Source organism: Bombus terrestris, chromosome 5 (genome assembly GCF_910591885.1).
Source record: "Bombus terrestris chromosome 5, iyBomTerr1.2, whole genome shotgun sequence".
Classification (NCBI taxonomy): Eukaryota; Metazoa; Arthropoda; class Insecta; order Hymenoptera; family Apidae; genus Bombus; species Bombus terrestris.
The window spans coordinates 10,498,828-10,525,601 of NC_063273.1; the positions used below are offsets into that span (position 1 = coordinate 10,498,828).

Here is a 26,774-nt window from a genome sequence, read left to right on the forward strand (position 1 = left end):
TGTGACTTTGCGAGGACACGAAGCAGTTGATCGGGGTCCAACAGCTTATTAAGTTGCAAGACGCGTTCGAACCGCGATACCGGCGGTCCGCGATCTACTACGCGAACACCGCGACGGATGTCGTTAAACCGGTCGTCTGGCTATACGCTGCCTTTTCGGGTTTATGTTCCGCCGCGTGGCCGGATAAACGGTGCTAATTGTACGATAAATCGTCCGCTGAGTAACCCTTTCCCACCCCTTCCACGTGTGGATGCTACATGGGTAAGGAGGGCCAGGTTGGGTACTCGCGATAAGAAAGTCGTTAATTCCTTTATGGATAATGGAACCGATAGTGCGTTGCAAGCACTGTGCACCATTTTAGAGCAATCGTGGAGACGCGCGATTGGAGGACGTGGTCGGTCGAGCTGCAAGAACGAGGCGGATCGAGACCTCCATGAGAGAATGGAAGGGTTGTAAAGAGGCAGAAAAGAGTTCTCGAGATGAGAAAGATTTATGCGGTGTTTTTATAGAAATATTTATCGTATGCTTCTAATGTTTGTAATTTAGAAATCGACTGAACCGTAGCACAGGTTACGGGATCAGAAGCTTCTACAATTTCCTTTTCTCTTTAATTGCAACAGTGGAATCGTGGAAGAAATTTACAAGATCTGAGATATTATAAGCTATTATTCGTACCCTATGTTTTATGGCATTTATAGCGTAAAATATATACTGAATGCAAATTAACAATTCTAAAATTAAATTACTTGATTCAAATTTATCTTAAATTGTTGTGATCATCTATGACCTATTGACTCCAATTGAGGATTCAAAATTGCGAGAAAATGAGTTGCCTAAGAGTGTAAGAGCTGAAAGAAATTCTCATCAAGACCATATTACCCGGAAGACTGCGAATTTGCATAAATATGAACTTCGCCTGTCTCCAACCTTCCCTTCCAATCATACATCGATAGACGATCGTATTGCACACCTGCCTGACATTTACGAATCGAGTTGCACTTGCATTCACTCAGCCACGACACATCAATCAACTGTAATTGCGATCGTTAGGCAACATAAAATTTCGCGACACGATTTGACATGGTCTTTAGAAAGGACCAAGTTTCCGACACGATCCAGCTCGAGTCCCGTTACAAAGGGTACCGAATCGACGAGGTAACCCGCATTGTTTCAACCCACGCCCTCCGAATGAACGCATTCGTGGTTAGGCAAAACAAGAATCGATCGATTCGACACAAGGCGGAAGACGGTCAGAGGAACCTCGAGTAACCATGGCCAAAACGACGGATGGTGTTCGCCCCTTCTCCTCATAAATCATATTAATAAACCTCACTGGCTTACTGCATACGTTCTATTCAGCGGCGGATAGTCTACCTTCCACCTCTTTGAACAGCCATTTTCGTTGAATACATTTTATTTTGTCTTCTTTCTTCTTCCAACCCGACGCTACGATGTACGATTCAATCTTAAATGTAACATGTTCTAAATAAATATGAGAGTTACGTATCTGTACGCTTCATTCATTTTTGAAAAACATGTACTTCGTTTTTGCACTTGTACTACTTGCCCGTCGATCTCCTTAATTGTAACAGCTATAACGTGTATTTGAAACTATGTTTTCAGGGACCAAAAAAAGTCAACTTAAGAAACTAAAAATTTCAACCTGCCGCTTAAAAATTTGAACGCAACCATATTAGAAATGATTCGGTTCAAAGGCCTCCGATTCTAACCCCCCCGAATCGTCTCACGGATCTCAAGTTTCCTTGACCATTGAAGCCCTTTTACGCGAGAACGGTCGCTGGAAAAAGCGCTATCTGGCGCGGCGGAGTCGCGCGTGAACGGCTGTCAGGAATTCCAGCGGGAACGGTATCAGCTGCGGCGATTCCAGGATCACCGGCGATCTCGGACGAGCCGTGCACCATTCAAGATCGATCACCGATAAAGCCGGGCTCGGGACATTCCGCTCGGTAGCGGCCTCGAAAATCTGCGTCCGTTGGCGCGGAATGAAGCGATGCATCTTTCGAGCGAGACGGCCGATGCGGCACGAAATCCAGGGAAGACGCAGAAAAAGCCGGAGCACAGAGACGGTACCAGCTTGAAAAAGAGAGTGGTCACGGGAGTAGAGAGGAATAAAGACGAGAATACAGAAGCAAAGAAGGCAAAAGAGAGAGAACAGAGAGAAAGACAGGGGAGAGGATCGCCGGGGCCAACGGTGGGATGCTTGATGGCGCGATAGTTCCCTAAAGACGGATGGTAGCCGAGTCATGATCGTTGAAAGTTATGCGTACGTTCTTGCCTCAGCTCGGACCAGAGCGGAGCAACCGGCACGGACACGGCTTCCGTCTCTTTCGTAGCCAGATATTATCCTCTTGTAATCGCAGCCCCCGCGAAATGCCACGAACGCGGAGCAATCGTGCCGCGGACGAGGGGACCGGACGATGAGAGCTCCGTCGATCTCTTTTATACACTGTAGATATACGTGCGAGCATCCACCCAGAGAACTGATCCTCAAATATGCCCAATTAGCCCGGGCTGACATAATAAGTAGATAAACAACTCTAAATCCTCTCGCGCGGTGAGATCACAGGCGCGAAGTTTTTCTGAGGGTATCCGGTCTCCGTGACAAGAACAGACCACAAGGTGCTTTCTCTACTCTCTCGTTCTCGTTTCTCTATTTCTCTCAAGGTAGAGATCCCTGTTCTTTCTTTGTTTGGTTGCAGCGTTCAGCTGGTTGGTTGGGTCGCCTCGTGTCTCTTTGTGCCAGGGCGACGGTACTACTTTAGGGTCGATTTAGTCACCCGTCCGTCAAGAACGTTCCGGTTTTTCGCGGCGGTTCCACTCGTTTTGCCGGTAAATCGTGCCGCTGGAACTGTTCTTCTCCTGGGCCGGGCATGCCGATCGGACGGCCGACACGGAGGGCCTAGAGGGGGTCGGAGATTTATCGGCGAACAGGGCAGCCGCCACCGGTGTCCTGTCAAATTTGAAGTCCGATCGGACCGGTGATTATCGCGCTCGCGAACGGGTTTCGCGTTTCTCTTTTTTCCGCTCTGATCGCGAGGTTTGTCCGCACTTTGCGATCGACGAAATATGGGCCTGATACGAGCGAAAATAAAACGTTGAAAAATTAACAAAGTGGAATTAATTTCGTACAAAAGGTCGAAAGTAATATATATTGTTTGTATCCTAGGTTAGAAACGTAAAAAGTCTTGAATCTTGGTGTCCTTTGATTTCTAAACCGTACATCCTTAACTCTTCGCAACTTTATTGCACTGTTAATACACTTTACTTTTGTTCTATATTGGTACCCGGAAATGTATAAAAAACACCGGCATACGTAGGTATAGTCTGAGAGTCATAGCTTTGACATCAGCTTTGCACTGCGTGATAGTTGAATAAATTATAAAGACTGCAATATTGTTACTATTCTTATAATATCGCCAGAGGACTGTCCTTCGATGAACGACGTCATCTTCGGAAGAATTGTTAAAGTAAACCCTAGGACGCAACGAAGCGCTAGGGTTATCCTCTCGTATGTAGAAATAACATTTAAAGAGAATGTCTTGGACGATTTGAAAGTAAAATCTGTTGAAAATGAGCCGGTTATTCTTACGTGAACGTCCATGAGAGAGATCGGTGATTACGTTCCTCAACCAATAATTAACGTTTTTAACAGCCTCCGGCTATCGAATGTCCGCACTTGTTTGATTTTCATAAGTTGTCGACTAGGTGTGTGCGAAAAAAAGAATTGTATCCTATCGTTCGAGGATCGTGCGCGGTTGATTCGTATGCGAACGTGTTCTTCTAATGAAATGCTTCTATCGTTTCTGGTTGCTCAACTTAAGCGCCGTTCGCTCCCCAGCCCCGGCAAATAAACAACCTTAATGACGAACAACGTGTGACCATGCTAATGGGAAATTAAATCCGCGAATCGTTGGTACGAGGCTCTGGAAGAGACTCGTGATTAATTTCGCGACTCGCGCATCACGAGCCTTGATCAATGGTAATTTATTCAAAGAACATATTGTTCGACACCAATCCTTCGACCGCGTCGCTTTTCAATGGGTGTCTAATGTAATTTGGAACTCTCAAATTTAATGGATTCCTGTCACGGAGCAAAAATATGTACACCCCTGTCCCTTTATTCTTTTACAAGAATAAACTCCGTATCTTACATGTATCGCGCATTAATGCACAATAATATATCTTATCGAATTCATTCATTTAGAAATGAAACCATTAAAACAAACGGTGGCAAGTATTTTCTTTTTATTAATTAACTTGTGCTTTTCATTAGGAACGAAATAAGTATCGTAAAGCAATATCTGCATGAATCAGAATCAATCCAGTTTCAATCGAAAATTAATTTCTCAAATACTGCATATCGCAAACTGATTCACAATCGATAAAATAATCGTATTTCCTTCAAAGTAAAGTCACCATCTTCCGCCATATCGAATAGCGAAGAATGATGTAAACGAAGTATTCGAATTGAGTCACGTTATCGTCGCGCGATTAAACGCGATCGCGCGTGCTATACGCGCAAATCGAGGCAAGTTATTACGGTTAATCTATGCCAACCTCTCTCGACAACGAATCGGCGTGGTTCGTCGGTCTCCACCGTTTCGATGGCTTCGACGCCAGTTGAATCGTAATGTCGGCCCCCTTCGAGTGTCAGGCCCCTTTCGCACGGCATACGGTAATACGGGCGTAGATTTAATAATGGAATGCTTAGCGGATCTCGAGCTAACGCGTTGTAATTTTTGGAGAGGAGAGAGCAACATGGGAGGGATGACTACGTGAGTAGCATGTGTGAGGAGTGTCGACGCGAGACAACCCCCTGGAAAACCCTCGACGGGCACGTAATCTATTTGTTGAGCGACCGCAACTTCGTTCGCCCGGGAAAGATGCGTACGTCCCAGCGGGGACGCCAGAGGAAGACAGACGCGAAAATTGGAACCATTTCGCACTTTTTTCGACGTTCAAAATTGCTGTTTCATATTTCTTATAGAAAAGTAATAGATTTCATTTTATCGAAGATCTTTTGTTCTTGCAAAATGCTTCGACTTTCTATTTACGCTTCGAGAAGGTATCGTTATTTCGAATATCTTAATCTTCTATAGAGCTGATTGGTAGCTGAAGGATTAGAAACTGTTAGATTTTTTACCTATCTTTTAGTTCTTTTGAACTCTAGATATTTTTGAAAGTATATTATTTTCATTTGAGATTATCTTATATTACATATGTATTTTAATATTATATTTTTTAATGGCTATAGCATTGTCTATTGACTATCGAAATAAACTTACCTATTTTTTATTTCGAGCGCCACAGTGCTATTTTGTCCGATTTAAAATTTCTCATTTTGAGATTTCATTTGACTAAAGTCCCGTAGGTATATTACATACATATATTCCAACTATAGAGGTTATTAATTACTCGCTTTAAACAACCATGTTCGTGTCAAAAGCATCTCAGAAACTTCCCTTCGATTGAACCAAATTTCTCGATACCTTTATCGCCTACTAAATATTGCAATGCGGGCGAAGGCGAGTTCTTGCGATCGTTTCGAGCATAAGCGAAGCAAACAGTCGTTTAAGGGACCGTTCAGGGCATCGGGAAACTCCGCGATGCCTCGAAACTCGTAAGAATCACTATTAGGGACAAATCCGGCGGGGACCGAGCGATAGGAACGTGAAGGAAAATCCCCGCTACGAACAACGTTAACCGTCTCGTATCCATTCCTGGCCGATGTAAAACCGACTTTAATACTGTCGTATTTCCGCTCGTAAGAATCTCTGTATCTCGGTGCCGTTCACCGAGCTGTTGCGGTCTGCCGTTCCATCAGATCCGAACGTCTCAGAAGAGGCGTCCATCCGTTCGAATACCTTTCGAAGAACCTTATTGTCGTGCGAATTTATGGCCACTTTTTAAAGCCGTAAACCAAAAGACGTTTTCATGATTTTCAAAGTCTTCATCCAAGAATTATAATACGGCGTTAATAAGGAGTTAATTATTTTCAATCTCGAAGGCACCACAAAAAACATGATATTAAAACGATGTTTTAAGTAATCCACGTCTACCCCTTTCGTAGTTCTTATTACCAACATCAACTGTGAATAATTTTGAGAAACACCAGTTCTTATTATCCGAATTACCAAACAATCGGTAATTAATTACCAAATATAATAATCAGATTAAACCGGATTGTTGGTTAATCTTCGACGCGTAGATTTATACTGAAGCAGGAAATTTTACGAGTTTCTAGGTGGAAGGGTAAAGAAGAGAGGCGGAGGATCGGAAGCTATTACCGAATAAAGTTTTACATACGTCGAACACCTAGTAGATTTGCATTCTAATTATTGCATGATCTGACAAACAGACGGCTATTATCCGACCCAGCTCGAGGTATCGTGAAAGGACAAGAGAGCACGAGGGACGAACGGAGAAGATGAGGATAGACTGAGGTGTCGAAGAACGCTGACGGGTATATGCGAGCCCGTATTCGAGGTAAAAAGAGGCAAGCACACACACACACATTCTCTCTCTCTCTCCCTCTAGCGAGTATAGGATACTTATCTTATCGGTGGGCCGATGGTCCTTCCCAAAAATCATTCCCATTACGTCAGGCTCGATCGAAGCCCGGTAGCCAATAAATACGTGCCCGCACCACGGGATTAACCGCGTGCCCATAAAATTTAATTTTCCTCATTTACCCTGGCTACTGAATTTTTTAATTAACCCCACCATCCCATCCTGGATCCTGGGCCACTTCCTTAGCTACCCGGCTACCCTTATGCAGATTTTATTGCACGTTAAAGTAATACTATGTATCGGTTTGTATCTTTTGAAGAAAGTGGTAATACAGTAGACGTAAAGTGGAGATTCGCCGGTTACGCAGGTGTCTTCGAAAACGACGATCCCGGGGAGGAAAGTACTTATGAACATGATTATGCCATGTTGACCGTGAACGCGCCTGAATGGAGTTTTAACGTCGATTCAGGTTGTTATCCCGTGTACATAATGTCAGCATTTTTCAAATTGCCTTCTGCTTCAGATGGCCTCAAGTGTTCCGCTTATCGGCTCAGATTGCTCATTCCAATGCGAATTATGCGTCGCTAAACGCTTCGATTCGTTGGCTTACTGATAAGCTGACCATACATACAGAATCAATTTCTTTCACCCTTGTTTTATAGCGCTCGATGTGTTAACGCTTGGTACACGATATTGCTATTAGCATGAATGAAAATGAGGGTGCTTGTATCGTTTATGTTTGCATAAAGAAGAAACTTTCGGTTGAAGTTAAATTTAAATAGAAAAAGGTTGAATACAAACTATAAAAAGAAGCAATAATGAAAAATACTTTCCTCGAATTAATTCTATGGAATGGAGCGTAGTTTCCACGAGATTCTCAGAGGGCAAGACTCTCGTGCAGCTTTCCCAGGATCATTAACATCAACACCTGAGATGGTCTTTTAATTATCCTTGGAGTGACGGGATGATCGAGTCGCGAGCGATTCGACACAATGCAGACGAGCTCGCGCTGGCATCGATCTAACCTGTCGCTCCCACAAGGGACACGCGGGACCCGTTAATGAATACTTAGAAGCATGGCCCGTAATTACACTTAAACGCGCCACATGGCGAGCGTATTTCGCGCTGATTGCCGCATATGTCTGTCAAAGAGACTCGATCAGAACGGTGAGAAGATCGTGGAACGCACAATGCTGGACATTATGCGATTCAGACGCGGGGCAGCGTGCTTTAAAAATTAAGTCTCGTCGCTACTAACGTCGTTCTGCCTGATCTTCGTTCTCTTTTCCTTTCTTCATTACTCATCTTCTGCTTTCTTTCGTTCTATCTTTTCCTCTATCCTTTTCTTTTCGCCCCGTATCTCATCCTTCCTACGCTGCACGTGTGTGCAACGCGGCCAGGGATCGTAAAAAAATGCAACTAATTAACGACCAAAAAGTCGGCTCAGCGCGAATGTTTTTTGCGCGGTTCAAGAAGCACGAGAGACTTAAGTCAACGCTTCGAACCTTCTTTGGATCTCTCCTCCTTTCAGCCGCTTGTACACCATCTTTCGACGTGTACGCTGATCAGATTCGATCGATGACCCTTCTTCGTTACCGATTTGTAGTTCGATATTCGTGTAAAACAGGTGTGAAATTTTCAAGTTCTCGGTCATTCGTTCCTTCGCGATTTTACTCGTTTTAATGACAAGCAAAAATAATCGAAATATAAGACGATTAGAAGATTTATCATCATAGAACGAGGATGATTCCTTATAAAGTAAAGACTAAAATAAGGTCAAGGGATTCATAACTCGCAGATTGTGCCAGGACTCGTCCTTTTTCCACACACTTGCCGTCGCAAAATTATTACCCACGCAATCCGCCTTTTCTATTCTTCGAGATTACCCGCGGCACCGCGTCATCGTTATCCGGCTCGTTTCACCGACTGAATAATACAATGCATAAATATTTATAGGCGACCACGTTCCTGGGTACCACCTTTAGCCATTTATATATTAATTACTTCACGCGACCGCGCAATGAGTCTGATATACGACCGAATAAATAATCCGCGATAATTCGTGACTCGAGGGCGTTTCTTCCCCGAAGAAGCGCGAATGTCGCGTAGACGACGCGTCGAACATGCCATATTGTGCTCGTAGGAACGTTTAAAGCATAAATATTCATGGATAAAAATTCATCGACGTCAAAGATTCGACGTATCGTTATTAAAGTACGGCATCAATGGAACTGCTCTTTCTTACCGAAGCATCGAAAGACGCCACGAGTGGAAACTTGGTATACTCGGCGAATATACTTTGTGATCGACGCGCACGGGTCGATGGTAAAAAAATATGACGGCAAAACTACACGTTGCTATAACGAAGAATGCGCCAGCCGATCTGTCGCATACATATTTATAGGAATCGATTCGGGCCCGTACACATTTTACAGTTTACATATTAATTACATCGTTAAGGATTCCACGGTACAGCGCGACGCACGGTAGATTACGCTTTTGATATACGATTTAGTAAAATTAGCATTCAACCGCGATGCTGACGAGCGCGACCGATACCACACGCGTCTGAAAAACCTATTTATAAATGCGGCGAAACCGGCCGGGAAACGGGCCAGGCGACAAAAATCGTGTAACCAAAGTCGATGGAATGATCGAAATCGAGAAGTTGCGTGTGGCGGCGATTGAAATATTCAGCATAAATACGAAATTCTGTCAGGGATTTCAAATATTTGGAATCTGTAGAAATCATCTAATTCTGGAATATAACAGAAATTAGAAGTAAATTATCGACACCATCTGAAATGAAATTGAAATCGGAACAATATATACTTTATTAAGATGATATGAAATAAAATTGGGAAATTAAAGGCATATGAATCCATCGGTATAACAAAATACGAAACCCCAAGCTTGTAGACCGAAACGCACACGAAATTACAGTCGAGAATTATTATGAAAAAAAAAAAAAAAAATGGTGTGGAAACGAGCTCGGTCACGGTTCGATTCTCTAACGAGAATCGCGTAGAAATGAAAACGTAACGTTGGCGGAGGCGATCGCGGATCACGACAGATCTCGGAACGCGCGATCCGCCTCGGTTGCAATCTAATTAATCTAATTAAGCCGCCGGAGCGGCTCGTTACCGCGGCGCGCGCCGTATGTGCCAACACAGAACCGAGTTGAAGAAACGCTCCGCGAAAGACCATCGGTACACGACATGGATCGCTTCACGATCGTTCTAGTACAGCCACTGTCATTCCTTTGAAATACTTGAAATTTTGTTATTTGGTACTAATTATACCATTGCCATTGAACTAGCTATGTTCGCGTTTGAAGATACTATTAACCCCTTAACTTACAAATACGGGCATAGCCCGTATAACGATGATTGGGCCAAACGTAAATATTACGGGCATAACCTGTAGTAGGTGATCGGACCAAACGTGAATTTTCGAACGTAAATCGTAGGTTAAGGGGTTAATGGAAACGTATTAATAATGAAAAGATTTTGTAGATTAAGAAATTGCAAATGATCTGTTTGCAATGCTACATGCAGATTTGATAATGTTATTTAGTTGTAGTCTATCGCTTTTACTTCTTGCTATGTTCATTTAACATGTAATAAGCATATGGTTACCGTTAGTAATGAATAATAAATACCTAGTCAACAAACTCATTTCTAAAATTCTATTGCACATTTTTAGTCGCGTTACTTGTGGCATACCACTAGACTCATCATTATATTTTCCCCCATTTCGTATACTCTTGACATATGAGATAGATTCTTTGATATTATAATTCAATTTAATCGAAGTTCAATAGAAATTCAAGTTGGCCATACTGAAGCTAATTCCTTGGTGCGTTCTATTTCTAGATTTTAACTAACTCATATATCAAGACGTAGGTATATTATCATATTATGGAGATATGATATAGCGCAATTATAAACAGCCTCGAATTTTACCAATTAGTATAAACCAGTCGCGAGAATATGTTGAATTTGTCTCAGATAGTAATGGTTAAAGATATCTTAAAGTTTTTAAGAGCATAATTATCAATAAAAATACTCGTATACATTTCAAAATAACAATACGTGAAAAATTCACGACACCGACGTCGAAGTATCGGTAAGATAGCGATGGCCGCGATTAAATCGTTCGAGCGACTAGTTTCGTCAAACGAGGTATTTCATCGAGCAGGCGGCATGAAAACCTGCGTGGCCGGCTGAGTTGCAAGAGTTACAAGTGTAAAGAATAACTTTGTTAATTACGATCATTAAAGTGCGTGAACGGCAATTGCACAGATGGATTTCCGCAAGGATCGATCCGGTCATGTCGAGTTTACGGACGATCCTTGATCACGAGAAAGAGAGCGAAGAACAAAGAAGAAACCGGGATGACGAAGGAGTAGAATAGAAATGAATAGAAAGAAGAAAGAATTCACTTGTCCACTTACCCGTGACGTCTGAAACAAAAGAAAGGGAGAAGCTTTAGTCGAATTTTCATTTTTCACGATGATTATATATAAAAATTACATTCACTCATCGTGCTCTATTTTTTCTACACCAAAATGCCAATTATATATTTCTCATAATAATGTACCAACGTTCGTCGTTTTAACAATTTTAAATAACTCTCGCCGCTTCTCTCTTTCTCGATCACTGTCAAGAGGTGAAAAGTCACCCGTTGAACGACGTTACGCGAGAAAACGGAAAGGAAGATAGAGCGATGCATAAATGGGAAAACTGACAGAATGCACGGCTAATTCCGAGCTAATTGCCTTCTTGGCGCTAAAGAGCGTTTCACGACGAAAAACTGACTTTCCGTGGCTCCGTGGAAAAGGGGATTAAGAGCGCGAATGGCATTCTTCTCTTCACGGTGTGCCGCGCCATACGACCGCGAGGATAAAAGTCGCAATTACCCGGTGTGCCGTCGTTCCCGACCTCGGCTCTTGTAAAAATGCGAAAATCCGTTCCTTCGCCTTTTGTTGCGTTTAATTGAAACGTACGACGGAAGGCGAGCCGTCGATTCGCCTGTTTTTCCAGCGACAAGAAAGCAATAGAGCGGAGGAATAGAAGCGAGGAAGAAGGCAGATAAAACAAGACGGAGGGAAAGGAATTGCAATCGAGCCGAGATGCCATTGGAATGGAAGCTCGCAGCTTTTAATCGCGAAGATAATCGAGGTCTCCAGCGATTAGCCAACACGATAATTCGATCTGATGATCGTTGCCGATCGTCATCGTGATACTGAACGATTACAAAATGAGCGCGACCGTGCTCGATCGTACAACACAGTAATATAAAGAGCGACAAATTACAAGCGTGCAAGTTTCACGGACGGCTGACGTCGTGCTCCGCTTCTTTTCTATTGTTACGATGACTGCGTTCACGCGAAATAACCCCATAAATTATGCCGATTGAAAGAAATACATAAGCTATGAAATGTCTCTGGTTGTTGACAGATGATTGACGAAGGAAAGAGACGTTGAGCAATATCGTTGAATAAGGATGAAGTACAAGAATTAATTATTTGCCTTGTCTGGAAACACTGAAGAGATAATTGTTGAAGTGGTCTTTGATATTCGTGGCATTGTTTGACACGACTAATTTACATTCTTTCATTTAGTACTCAATATCTTTGAATCACAGATAACCCACAACTTGGATCTTTAAAATTTTAAACTACTGCATTTCAATTCACATTTTATATTTTAGTCGGCTATCAGTGGTGATTAGCGGTATATAGAATACCATTAAAAATGAATATTTGAAAATTAAATAACCCCTTAATAAAATCTAATGTAATTTTTTACAACCCAAAGATGCAACAGTTGAAGCTGAAACAATTTCACAAAATGAATTCTTCCCTCTTTCCGCAACAACTCCAACCCTTCTCACATCGACTGGAAGATTCAACCCTCTACCCTTGACAACCGATCAAGCGTCTGTACTACTTGTACCCAAAACCAGCGCCCATTTCATGGACGAACAGCGTCGATAGTCATGTCTGCTTTACATAACCTAGAAGCCGGAGCGGTCACTCATAATTCCTCGAGATAATCTCTGCGTGGGCAGGATACGCGACCTCCCCCTGGCCCATGCCGACTATCTACGCTCCTCTATCTCTATTTATTATTCCTAGGCGGTAGGCGCGACTTGGCGTCTCCGCGCGAGTCAGCGAGCGATAGTATGCTGGAGAAACGGGTCCGGGAACACGCGAGAGAGCGACGAGTGTGCGTTCTGCCGCCGCCGTTGCGCTGCTCTCCCGCGCGCCATTTACATATGTTGCAGTCGCGTTCGGAGGAGCGAGAGAAAGAGCGGCGAATTTTTCGCGGCCGTAACCGTACCTCGAATCGTGTTCGAGCTGACTAACCCATTAGCGCCTCGGCTGCCGATCGACACGGCGAATCGATCGATAAAGGCGCCGGCAACCGTTTCCTGCTGATGCCACGAAGTTACTCAAGGGATAACCACGATCAACCACGATAGGTATTGTAGAATGGATTCGTGTATAGCTCTCTGTAACGCGGATTCGCATAACGCATCGAACACATCGTGACAATGTTCGTGAAATACGATTGCTAACCGTGTGCGAGGTGTCAGGTAAATTTAAGACAATATTTTACTCGTTATACTCATCAAGTAATTAGATTTAATGATTTATAGTTATACTGGTATGGCTGGTATAAAGATGTAGTTTGTATAACGCGTAGCATATGTCCTCAACGTTGTACGACGATTTACTAGATTTCAATTTATCAGAAGAAATATTTTTAGATTTTCCGGGGTGATCGTAATAGAGAAAGTTCTGATTGAAATTTTATACTGATGAAGTTGGAGGATGTAGCATTGAATTATTAGGTGATCGTGAACGGAGCGGGACAGATGTGTTACGGTTTGAATTGAATTTGAGCGTATTGGAAACGTGTTGAAGTAAGACAAAGATTGAGACAAAGTTGCGAGTGATACTGTAGTATAAAAATAATCTCGAGTTAGACCTACTATTAACTGTAATTCCTTACATGCAAGTAGCGTCAGTTTAAATCAAATTTAATTTCATTGTGGTCTGCTTTTGTGAATAAATATTTTAGCTGAATAGAAATGTACATTATGATGTATGTTATGCTATTTGTGTCCTTCGAAACATTTAACTCGTATATTTATTTATTTTGTATCAATACACTAATGGTAAATTTATGTTAAATTTAATCTACCTATACGTGATAAGCGCGAAAGTAAAATTCGCAGAAGTAATTTAACAAAAATATCGACTGTTTCCAGCGTTAATTATACCACGCCACGAACCAACGGTTAATTAAAGCCAGTAAAAGAACAAAAACGTTAAGATAGCACGTTATCGCTAGAATAAATTGGCGCGATAATTCGTGTTGTCTAGAAACAACCGAACGAGCCGGAGTGTAAAAGGTGTACAACACGAAGAGAGATCAACGTCTTAAATATAGGGAAAAATTATGGTGACAAGTCGGGGGTGAAAATTGGCAGCGCGTCTATAAAACGGCGCGCGGATCCGAATAGTCTCCGCGATGAATGACACGATGACACGGAACGAGCGCAATAAATTCGACGATAATCGTTCCAACGTTGCCAAAAGACAGACCCCGCCTGAGCACCGCGATGGTCGCCGACGTATTCACGAGTCTTCTTCGACCGACCGTTTCGAAATCGTCGTTGAAATCGTTGAACGAGGTCGATCCCTGGAATCCGCCTCCTCCCGTCTTCCTCGAGTATCGAGTCGCTTCTGGCACCCACGAACGTCCTCGTCGACTATATTTTCCACCACGAATCGAGATTTTCAAATTTACGAAGATTTTTAAAGCTTCTATGTGGGAAGTACTCGCGCTCGTAAAATCGTAGCAAGCAATTTTGCAGCAAGTATCTAGGAGTCTCTAGTATTTAGATATAATATTTTTCTTTGGTCTTCGAAGCTAGGAAATTGTTCTTGCCGTAAAATATTTGTAATCGATAGTTTTATAGTCGGATAGATACTGTTAACTCTTTGATAGTGTAATAAAATGACGAAGAATTCGAAATTGTTGATGCAGAAGATAATTACCCTGAAATTTTTCTGCGTTTCTGGTAGCAGACAGAAAGAATACGTACCTCCAACTTTTCATAGGAAATAAATATTAATAATTACACAGAGTGATACGATGTAAAAATAGTATTCGATAGCTCGAGTGACGCTATTAAACAAAGTAGTAAACGTCATCAACATCAGGCCCGAGCCAGCCGTATTCTCCAGAAAGGATTCGACTTTACTCAGATCATTCTTACCATCGTCTTAACAGAAATGGACAGAAATTTCCAACTCCATACTTATCGATGCATCGAAACAACCATGGCGAGGACATTTTTCCTAACGTATAAACGATCGATGAGGTGCAATTAAAGGATTGAATCGCGTGATTCGATGGTCCGTGGAATCCCTTAGACGTGCGCAGTGACTCTTTACAGCGATCCAGCGGAAAGGGAAGCATAGGAGGAAGAGAGGAAGGAGGCCGAATTTTCGAGATGGTTTCTGCCGATCTGGGCTTAATTTGTAGCACGTTCTTGCGGTCGGTAGTGACGAGCAGGCGCTCTGCCGATCAGCGGCGTTGGCCGGTTAGTTAGCGCGAATCCGAGGCGGCTGGTGATGGTGCCGGCTTCTTGCCCCGGCTCATTTTTGCTGCTAAAACATCGTCCCTAATTAATCTCCACGAAGCCCCTCCCGGACCGTGAAGCCAGCCGCTACTAATACGGACGAGAACGGTGACAATGACCGGGAGCCAGTGCCACCGGACGCCTGGAATCCGCCGAATTCAACACGCCGTGCCGGCCAATCCAACGAAAAACCCGGCCGGCCGTTTAACACCGTCCGAGGAATCGGGGGTCGCGCCTAATGGGAATTTGTGAGACCAGCGAAACGTACGAGCCGCACTTAACGTCTCACTTCGACATAGCGTATAAGAGGCCGCCAAACTCCGGCGACACTTTGCCAGTCCGCAACTTCTCCTTATTCCGGGCCCTGATCAAGGCATCGATTAATTGGTCTAATTAACGCGAGTTCTTTAGCTAGTCCGAACTCCCGAGGAATTTATACGATTTGGGGATAGATCGATGGATAATTTTGGAACGTTTTACTACGACACGAAAGAATTTGAATGTTTCTCGTCTCGTGTGTTCTGGTTAGAATAAAAGAGCTGGTCATGGCACGAAAGATCGATTCCCATGGATGAATCGAAACGAGGCTAGCAGGGACCGGTGAACAAGCGGCTAGACAGACACGAGGCCAGATATCCTGTGCAGTGGTCGGCAGAAAGGAAAAGCAGCGGCGTGGTTGGAGTGGCGGCCGATCGTCGTCGGTCGGATCGTTTCTGAGGGCCGAAAGACACCGTGAAACGCGAGCACGTCGATCCGCGCGCGCTTAAAGGGGGTCGCCGCGATCGCAAAAAGACATACGCGATGCTCGGGCTCCAGTTCCTTTTTAAGTCTCGCTAAGCTAGCGCCGCTCGTTTCTGGTATCCCGTGCCTCCAATTCCCGGGAGTCAATCAACCGAGTCAGGCCGCGACCGGCTGGCTGCGACTCCTATATACGCCACGGGAACCAGCCGGTCAGACACGAAGGGACGGGAGAAAGGGAATCGCCACTTATTCTCTTTACATTCCCCTTAACAAATTTCCAACGGCAAAAACTCGTTATGCCCGTTCGGGGCCCGACGCCTCCCCGTCCGAGCGGACTCGACCGTTCCTCTCTTTCCTCCCCTTCCACCCTTTCTCAACGAGAGAAACCGCCGCGGGAACCTTCTGCCTCTTCCGCTCCGAAATTTCATTCTGCTTTTCCGTGCTCTTACCGTTTCTCTCTCTCTCTTTCTCTCTCTCTCTTTGTTCTTCATTATGGATGAAATTTAATGGAACTAATATTTAATTCATGTTTTGAAATAAATCGTGACGATAAATTTCCGCGGAATCTTGAAAGGTGCTTGAAAGGTTAAGGACCTCGACGAACGAAGAGCCTGCCATACAACGGAGCAACAAGAATCCTGCGTCTATGTGGGTGGCGCGAGATAGGCGGGAGGAAAACGGGAGGCTCTAATACGTGTAATTAATGCGATCTCAGCAACGTGTTCGTCGGACCATGACAAGTGACAAGGACTCCAGAAGCGGCGTGCCTCGTATCGTCGCTTCGTTGGTTTCTCCAGGCTCTTCCTGAATGCTCCAACAGCTCCATAGCGTATTTTTCATATCGTTGCTAACATAAATCGACGATGTCGTCAGTCGAAGATACCGCTTTCTCCGAGTAACAGAGGATTGTAAAAAAAAAATGTCAAAGATTATCCTTTAGAGAAATCCTCGAGAGACATTCAAAGGAATACTCTGAGACTCGAGCCTTAATTCTTTTCCACGAAAAACGTCTGCCATTCTGCAGTTTCTATAACGAACCACCGACAAGAAGCATCGAGCACGAAACGCGATGAAAAGGAAACAGAGGAACCACTAGTCGGAACGAGTCTAAACTCGAGCATCGGAACTAGGTCGACTTTTTCCAGCTGTTCGAGGTAGACGGGAAGAGGCAACGAACCAAACAAGAGGATGGCTCGTGAGCGTCGATGAGGGGTTAATTGGTGTTCTATGAATTTGATGGCGATTACCGCGAAACCACGACCATTGGACCCAGTAGACTCGCTTCTTGCGCAACTCGCAGTGAGACAGTGGCGACCGGAGACTCCCGCCGGTTCGCAGCGTGGAATTTTAATTATAAATTAGTTGATTAACTCAATAGTGTTTTTGCTAGTGGCGACAGTGTCCTTCTCTCCGAGCTACGCAACATGTATACGTTTTATACCGGTGCACGGGTCTCACGAAGAAACGTCAACCAGTCAGGGGTTCTCTCATCGTATGTTTATTAATCGAGACAGGACATTCAATTTCTTGGACTGGAATTAACGAACAGAAAATATTCTTTACCTTGTAGATGATGTTGTTTGATTCATTGAACGGTGGTCCATAAAAAATGAACGAAACGCGATGATAATCGTTCGAATAAGAATAATTGGTTGGTGGTTCTACGGTACTATGTATTTGATATTATCTTGTTTAGGATTAAGGAAATCAAGTGTATATCCGTAATCTGTGTCTACATGTGTAGCTATTTCGTGTGATTTCAATTAAACCATCAGATATCACGTAGATATCAGACCTACGTCTAATATGATCTGCTTTCCGCAACTTCTACACTTCGTATCACAATTCATAAACATCTCTACCATCCATACACGATTGAATATTTATCACCGCCGATATAACGGTTCAAAAATGTGACGTTCGAGGTCTTGAAAGTCCGCACGTCGAGAAATTTCCGCACGGCAGGTGCACGGGACTTGCGTGCACGTAATTCCGTGGCCGGGTAAGCAGGACAGGAGCGCACGGCTCACGTATACAGTAGATCGCGCCCTTTTTCGCGTGGCGGAAGCGGACTCGTTTGTTTCTGTCGCGGGAAAACGTAGAACAACCGGGAGGTTGAGAACCCGCGACGATCCGTGGATACCTACGTCCGAGAACCGGCAAACAGGAGAAACACAATGGCCGCGAGAGGATGCGGCCGCGTCGATGCCCTCCTCGTTGTCGTTGGCACGCACAGCACGCGGGAATGCGTTTTATTTCATATTAAATAAAATTTTCGGGCCGGCCTGGCCACCGACATTTGGCGAACGTGCGTCTGCCCCGACGTTGATGATCCAACGATCGAGGAACGCGATCACCGCGATGGATATGTCTTGATACGAACCCGATCCTCCCTCGAGGTAATTCAACAGCAAAAACGTTATTTTTCTTCAAACTACAAGTATGAATAGAGCATTTTCTTATCGGTATATTGGACTAGAATAGCTACGATGTAGAATATGAAAATTACATAGATTGTTAATGATACGAAGCGGGGAAAATAAATTGAATTGCGAGTTATTAATGACAAGTTCTCACGATGGAGACGGTTACGTTGTTGCGAATAGCGGAATCGTTTTAATTCTAACACTATCGTCAATTTTATCGGACAAAACGTCGGAAAAATCGTGGTTGTAGAAGAGTCTGCGTAAACCCGTTTTATTATCTTTTCCAATTTAACGCCGACAGTTCTTGCGACGGTGGAACGTTCTCTGAGGAATTACCGAGGAAGAAACCGAGTGCACGGTCGTCAAGACGTTGTAATCGACTGTAACTACTAATTAAGCCGAACCACGTATCCATTCGCGTTACGTAACGCCAGCCTGTTCAGCATTCTCATTATTAATTTCATAAATTAACTGGAAGCACACTGTTTTATGCTCGCTGCCAGCAACCGTCTGCACGATCGCTATAACAATCAGGCTTAAGCTCTTTCACTTTGACCAATTACCTTGGCTCGAGTTGTCGTTAACTCCGTACAGAAGCTACCAAGTATTTTATATTAATTTTCATGTACCGCCTCCGGCTATCGAATTAGGGCCACTCAAACCTTTCAACATTTTTCAGTTTTTTAGCAAAGTTAAAAAGCATGGAACTCTATAGTAGGGAAGTTTATCAAGTACCGAAGTGTTACATACGCGTATGTTACTAATCTGTGTTTCCCCACTTGTATGCATTACCGTGTCATGTAATTTACCTTTCCATTACTGCCAAATATCTTGAAACATATAATTTTAACAAATTCCAGATACTTTCAATGGGAATCCTAATCCGATGACTTGCATGTTCATGGAAGTACTAGGATCTTCTGTGATTTAACTCCACAGGTTACTAAGTATACCTATATTGAATAAATTACTTAATTCTTATCTATGTATATAATATGATTGTTTATATATTCAGTAATAACTTAGGTAACCTAAATTAATTTGCTATTCACATAACATAATATTCTAATAAGAAATGTGCAATTTTTACATGTGATTCGTCTTTCGGTTTTCTAAAAAAAAAAAAAAAAATTCATCAAACTCACTCTTTCCGAAATTTCTCTCTGTAATGTCTTATTAAAAGTAATAGGACGGAGTAAAAGCAGTGGGCTTTCAATCTGAAAAAGTTTCCGGAAACAGTGGTTAGCGAAAGACTTCTGGAGAACTAGAAGCAAGTTGATGGAAAGCAAAAGAACGCAGTCATGGTGCGTCCGGAGACGAACGGAATCACAAATTAGGGACGAGGTCCTCGCGGGTCAAAAGATGTCCTGGCACGCATACCGAGCGAACGGTGCCGCCGCAGCCGCAGCCGCAACCACAGCCGCCCCAGCCACCGCCTCGCCGGGCAAAAAGTACAAAACTGGTGACCCGGCTGCGGGGCCCCTGGTCCTGCCGTTCGCCTCGGAACCACCATACTTTTTGCCAACACTCCGCGTGTACGAGAACGAACTGTGTCCGGCACGAACGTCAGCAGAATGTAAAATATGCAACACGATGGTTGCTCTTGCCGCCTCCGCCTCTCTCTCCCTCTCCCTCTCTCTCTCTCTCTCTCTCTCTCTCTCTCTTCCCTTCGCGCACGCACGGAAGCCTCCGGCTACGATACACGTCCGACGTGAGGATTTTATATTGATAATTTAGAAAGTTTTCGAGTTAAATGGGATTTTTGAATATTCTAGTAATTTTTCGTTGAAAAATGAATTTTAGAAAGCAAAAGGCTGATTTATGGCTGAGAATTTGATATTTGAATCTCTTCTCTTGTGATATCGAGATTAGATTCGCAAAAGATGAATCATACTTGTGACAAAGTTTGAATTGTATCGTGCCAATGATCCTTTGAAGATTTAATACACGTTGTGTATAATACACTGGCTAAATGTGAAAGTTGTCATTGCGTTAATGGACAATGTAGGTTGTTTGATATAAATGGTTCATTTTATAAGAATACGAGAGTATTCTCGTAAGGAGCAAAGAGATCACACATTGAAAGGCAGTCGGTAAAAGTTAGATAAAGTGCAAATATAACACATAAAACGTATGTTGCCGCATTACTTCAAAACAACTGCCGAAAAAACTAAATCTCCCATCTGACACGATATTAAAACAGAAAACACCTAATGCACACGTGCTGCTGAAAAACAGCTAGAACAATGACTTAAAGTTTCACGGTACCAGTTACATCAGACACCCCGTGTGCAGCATCACGCAGCGGCGATACCCGTACCTCGGCAAAAAGTCGCAAATTACCGCGAATTCTTCCATCGAAGCGAGGATCGCTTTACGAATCCTCTTTCTCCTCGATTCGTTCACGAAGGAACGACACGCAGACGTTCGCGATCTAGCGAAACGGCGCCGCTTCCGGGAACTCTTACCGCTGGTAAATAAGAAATCAATTATAGCGCGGCGTTCGCGCGAAAATACCAAGCTGATCGCTAGTATCGCCGCATACTCCGAATTTACACGCGGGGATTCATGCTGTCGCGGCACAGCCATCCGTGGCCGATTCCTCGCGGCGAATGCTCGGCTAGACCAAGGCGATCGCATCGCACGCGACGGTTTTGCCGACATTCCATGCGCGTTTGCTTGCGCTAACCGCTCTTAGCGCGAGGAATCCGTGCCCGCCACGTACCAAAGCCAACTCCTAGAAGGAAAGAGAAACGAGGGAGGATCGTACGGAGGCAACTAGTTTCTTCCTCGCGTTATTATCTGTCGACCATGCGCGAGGAAGGTAAGTGGCGCAGCTAGAGTGGCCAGAGACGCGACGCAGGGACCAAACTCGCCCGCTTAGTTATGCGAAGATACTTGTACGTTGTATACTAATGATTCCCGGAGACGTTCTTTACGATTTGGTAGTTTTACGAGCGACCGTTTTTTTCTCCCATGCTGCTGGCTTGTAACGAACAGAACGATCCACGCACCGGAATTCTCTTTCTCCTTCGCCGTAAGAGATTGCTGTCCGTTTCGCGAGGATTCCTTCGAAACGGGCACATCGAACCGGCCCGGTGCACGATTGAAGAGGCAATTAGCTACGAGACCGGCAGCATCGGTAACGATCTCGATGAATCTTTTCCGCGATTCTGAAATTTTACGACCTGGCTACTCTCTGCTCAAATCTTCTGTGGCGACGATCCTACGCACCGGAGGATCTTCTAGAACTCGGGAAACGACTAAGTTAAACGTGAAGCAAAAATTAGAAGACGCAACGAGGATTTTATTCGATGCTATCTTTCTTCTGGACTTCTAGGTCTCACAGGTTTGAACCGCGTTTCATGAATTCTCCGAAGAAAGCCAAGCTTCTTCGAGTGTCCCGATGAAAGTAATGGCATCAATCGAGCGTTCCTTCGAAACATTCGGTTTCAAACGAACGATTATTCCCTTCTGACCGGTAACGACACCGTACTCAGAGTCCCCTCGATCGATCACCGGATCGTACTTGATAAATTCTTTCAGAGCTGAGATATCGAGCTCGGGCGCGTTGACGTGCCTGTGAAACGATGCCCAGCCGGAACAGCGTTGTTCGTACCACGGGACCGTTGCGATTTCTTGCTCGCACTGTTCGCGGTTATCCTCCTCTCATCCACGCCAACGTTCCGCTACACCCACGCCACGGCCATTTGCCTTGATGGTGGCCATACCATTACATGACTTTTGATCGCCGGCCGTTACCCCGAGTATTTGCAGTAGGTATTTGCATACCTAGTTTGTCAATGTTGCATTGACGATGTTTAAGGGCTGGTACATAGGAGAACATTTCGATTCGTCGCCCGTAGCGTCGTCAGGACGAAAGCAACAACGACGATGATTCTGACTGTGTAACGAGATACCAAGCCGATTTCACACGCGCATACAAATCCCTTCCAGTATAAAGTTATGTCGGCTCTCCTGCCGCGAAAGGACCCTTAGCTTTTGTGGAAAGAGATAGCCCAAGGATGGAGGAAAAAAATAAAGAACCGATCCGTTGACACGCCCCACTTTCTGTTCGGATACGTGTTATCCGGTCTGACCGTGGGAAACGTTCGCTTTTCTTTGTTACATTGACGTATTTTATGAGACTTGTCCAGTTTCTGCAGCTTCAGAGCGACCTATCTTTATATCGTACATGTTCACTGTTCAATTTGTATTTGTAATCCTTAAGTGGATCATGGATGATCGCAATTATCCGAGTTAAATTTGATTTATCCGATTTATTTAATTTCACAGTATTTATTTTTAATTTATATTTTATATCTCATGTACGTGATAAATACCACGGATGATCTTCGTTGCGTAAAATATAAAATGCAAATTAAAATGTACTGCTTCAAAATTAAGTAACATAAATCAATTAATATATCGACATAACGAGTATCGGGAATAAGTTAAATTAGTCTGGAATAATGAAATTGTACCAGTCTGTCGTGAGTCGGCAGCAACCGAACGGAATCACCCGAGAAAAGTTGTCAGAATAAAAAAAGAAAACTGTCTAAAGCTATAGCACGTTATATTCTCACGATCCAGGTATAGAAACCAAGAAGAATATCCATCATAAAGCAATATTCATAGAAAGGGCAAAAAGGAGTCCGATGTGGCATTTCTGCGTCGGTGAGATCGGGCTGACGATAGAAGCAAGGACAGACGAACGGAGAACAAGAAGAAGAAGAATCAGAGAGTCCGGTCTTCTCGCGGTCCTCTGGATCGTCCAGGTTGAGAAAGGCGCGGGAGTCGAGGGTGGGGGCGAAGGAGGAGCAAAAGGAGACGGGTTATCATTAAGTGAAATGCCGTGTCCACTATCTCCCGGCTCTCACGCGGCTCTTCGCCTCAACCATGACTCGTTTCCTTCGTTCTTGGATATCTTCCTAGCGGGATAATCCCTCCGTCACGGAGGTTATTAATAAGGCCGTCGCTATCTAACGCAATTAGACGCCAAGTCTTGGCCCCTTGTTGCGTGGCACACTCTCGACCAACTGCTCGCGCGAGAAGATATCGCGAAAGCGAACAGCGTTTCGCTTCTCTTCTCCTCTCTCACTTCTTTGAGATGAGATGCTATTTACACAGAACGAGGCCTTATTTATGGTCCTGACTGTACGACCGCCAATAAAAGCCTTTCTATTCCGCGTTTATCTGAAAATTCGTGGTTTATTGGCTGTTCGCTAACACGAACCTTCCTGTCCGGCTAATTCGCTTTGATTTGTACGGGCTGCTGTGACGGTGATTAAACCGTGACCGTTCTGTGGATCTTGATTTTTATTTCGATTTTAACGTTTGTACAAATTGATGTTACCGCGACCCTCTTGAATAGACAGTTATCCACGAAAGTATTCGTACACGTTGTAAAAGAGACAATTTTATTTGAAGCAACGCGTGATACGTCCACATACATAACATTTGGAGCACTAACCTTGCAGTGAAATTTTCTAGCACTTCATTCTGATTAAAGTAGTACTTTTATAGGGCGTAGGAAGATTGTCGCGATTGATTGAGGATTTATTTTTTGGAGCACGAGATTTAATTTCATATGGAATGTAACAATCGAACCGCGATCTTTATGCATTTATGAGAAACTAAAATGTACAAAAATATAGAAACTCCAGATAATATTCAAAGTACTTACTCGTTACGATGTTTAAATATTAAAACATATTTCTACTTAGCTTCCGTTTCTTTAATTACCTAATAAAAATACGAATTTGCATAAACATCTGCAGTTTAATAACAGCTCTAACAAGGTCGACTGATTTTCTAGATATCGAAACAGCTTTATTGCAGAACATTAAGCGGACAAATCAAAGGACACGAGGTTCACCCTGACCGAACGGAGACGGAAAAGTTCGAAATAACCGGAGCCTAGTCTCTAGTGCAGATCAAGATACAGCATAGTCGGAATGATCATCGGTGTCCTCGTCATCGAACGACGCGCAGATATCGATCTCGCGACAGCGAGGAGCCATTCGCGTACGACCTTGCCATTGCACTGCACTGGCTGGCTCGAAGAATGATCGAATCGCCTGGACTTGAAAATAATTAAAATAATTAACATGAGATGTCTGCAGAAATGACATCAATAGAGGATTGAACATCGCTGATATCAAAGACATTTATTATTTAGCGCGCTACTTCATCATTTATTTAGGATTCTAAGGCATCGACGCAAATTATTCATTGAATGAATTTCGTGAAGCTTTGATAATTTATAATGTAGGAAATAAATGATTGAACGAAAATTGAGTATTGGCGGAGGAATTCATAACGAAATTCCTTCCTCCAGTGAAAGTCGAGCATAATAAATTGATGAGTAATTTTAACACATTCAAAAAATTTTTAATTTCAACCTTGTGTCGAATGAATTACGTTCTATATTGTCAAGGAGGATGGAAAACGGAATTCATCAATCGTATCTAATCGAGTCCATTGACTAGGGAAGTAATTGAGAACCAGCGTTGATAATTCCATTAATGGCGGAATCGGATAAGATTCATTTCCACGATTAATTTCAATTCTTCGTAACTTCAACTTTTCGTTCAACTTTTCCGAGTTTTAGTCGAGTAACGTAATTGAAGTAATTAGCATTTTTACCAATAACTATTTGTATCCACATAATCTAAACCCTTGTTTTTTCACCCCTAAAAAATTTCTTGATTTTCCCGATATTTATCGCTAGACTGCGGTTTTTTATGCATTTTAAGATTTAGCAATGAAACAAACTTCTATGAAGATTCCATTTCTTTAGTTATGTTTGTAAAGATATAAAAATGCATAAAAATTTGCAGTCTATTCGTCACTAAAAACATCTTTTAATTTTATCTATTCGACGCAAACAAGCGTAGGCGAACTCTCTGTACCTCGAACGAGATTTCACGACGAACCTTTCTTGTACTTCGACTTTGAACTTTGATACATGTCTCGAGAAAGACAAAAAAAAAAGTGGAAACTTAATGAACCTCTTACGAGTGCCAATAGAATCGAGTCTCCGTCAAATGCATTGCCGATTATTTTGTCCGGCGAACTAACCAGCAAAAGCAATCAGAGCCGAAGGATATTGACGAACGAGGGAACGACCGTACAGCGAGGCCGAGGGAAGAACGAGCAGGAGAACAGGCAATACGAAGAACGGGAGGACGGGCAAAAAGACGAAAAGTCATTTCTAGCGCATCATTACGACGAAGCCGCGAGTGCAGAGTGCTAGTTACCAGAGGTGTCTCCTCGTAAACACTCGGGCATTTACATAACGAGTGACATCTGCCGGCCCAATCATACACACCACCGAGAGGTTAATGCCGCAACTATACCACTCTGCGTGCCACACTGTCTGCCCGGACTGGTCTTCCGACTCTCTCGCTCGCGCTTCCATCGTCTGCGGGCATCGTCTTTTCTCTTCGAGTACCATGTGCGCCAGCTTTTTGTTCTCTGTCAGGAACGTTAATATATTGTATTTTTCGGATTATTGAAATTGCCGGCGTTATTTTCGAGTTAACGATGCGCAGACTCCTCGGTCCGGAGATTATCGTCCTCTCTTCTTACGTTCCAAGAATTTCGCATTTAGTCGGCGAACCGCAGTATTCTATAAGGATCCTTGTATCTTTCACCTTTCGAAGGCGATAGTTGGTTTCTACACGCTGAGTGATAACTGAAAGATAATTGGAGAATTCTTCGACCATTCGGCCATACAGACGAGTGCCTCGATTCTTTCAAGGACATGTTTTTCCCTTAGCCATTTAATAATGTAGAAAATTTTCCTACTTAATCGGTGAAACAGAATCAGTAGAACTAGTAGAGTAGAACTCCGCTTACATAAATTTGTTGGAGAAGAAATAACCTATACACATATGTAATTGGAATTTATACGATAGGAGGCCACTGATTCTCCCTACTATCTATGATTTTTCGTTCATACAATAAGAATTCACATTCAGAGATAAGTTTATTCAAGCACCATGATTTTATCGAACCGAACACTAACTAAATTTCGTTTAAATGAATGCAACGTATATAGATAAAGTTCTAGTGGAATCTATAAAGATACTTGTATCTTTCGCAGGCGACCGTCGATTTCTATGAACTGAATGATAACTGCAAGATAACTGGAAGATTCTTCGACGACTCGATCATACAGAAAATTCCTTCGATCCTCTCAAGGACGCGTTTCTCTCTTAGAAATCCAAGGATGGTCCGATAGAGGCCTATCCGTGGCGAACGTGTATACGATCGTTATAGCCACGTAGCAGACGCGACCTAATTTGTCGCTGGAGGTCGGTTAATTGGAGACAAAGGCACGGACGATTCCTCTTCCTTTTTTCTTCCCTTATCCCGGGTTGCACACCGTGTCCCACGTTTTCTTCGACG

General features: G+C 43.4%; 1 protein-coding gene across 5 annotated transcripts in view; it reads right to left on the minus strand.

Annotated features, from left to right (window-relative positions):
* LOC100644518 (homeobox protein homothorax) overlaps positions 1 to 26,774 on the minus strand; it is a 500,427-nt gene that overhangs the window by 268,444 nt on the left and 205,209 nt on the right. For 3 of the 5 annotated variants that reach the window (XM_048406105.1, XM_048406102.1, XM_048406101.1), the window contains exon 8: positions 10,988 to 10,996. The exons of the other annotated variants lie outside the window; for them this stretch is intronic. In XM_048406105.1, the coding sequence (XP_048262062.1) occupies positions 10,988 to 10,996 (9 nt within the window). The remainder of the gene's footprint in view (positions 1 to 10,987; positions 10,997 to 26,774) is intronic. 5 annotated transcript variants of the gene reach the window in all.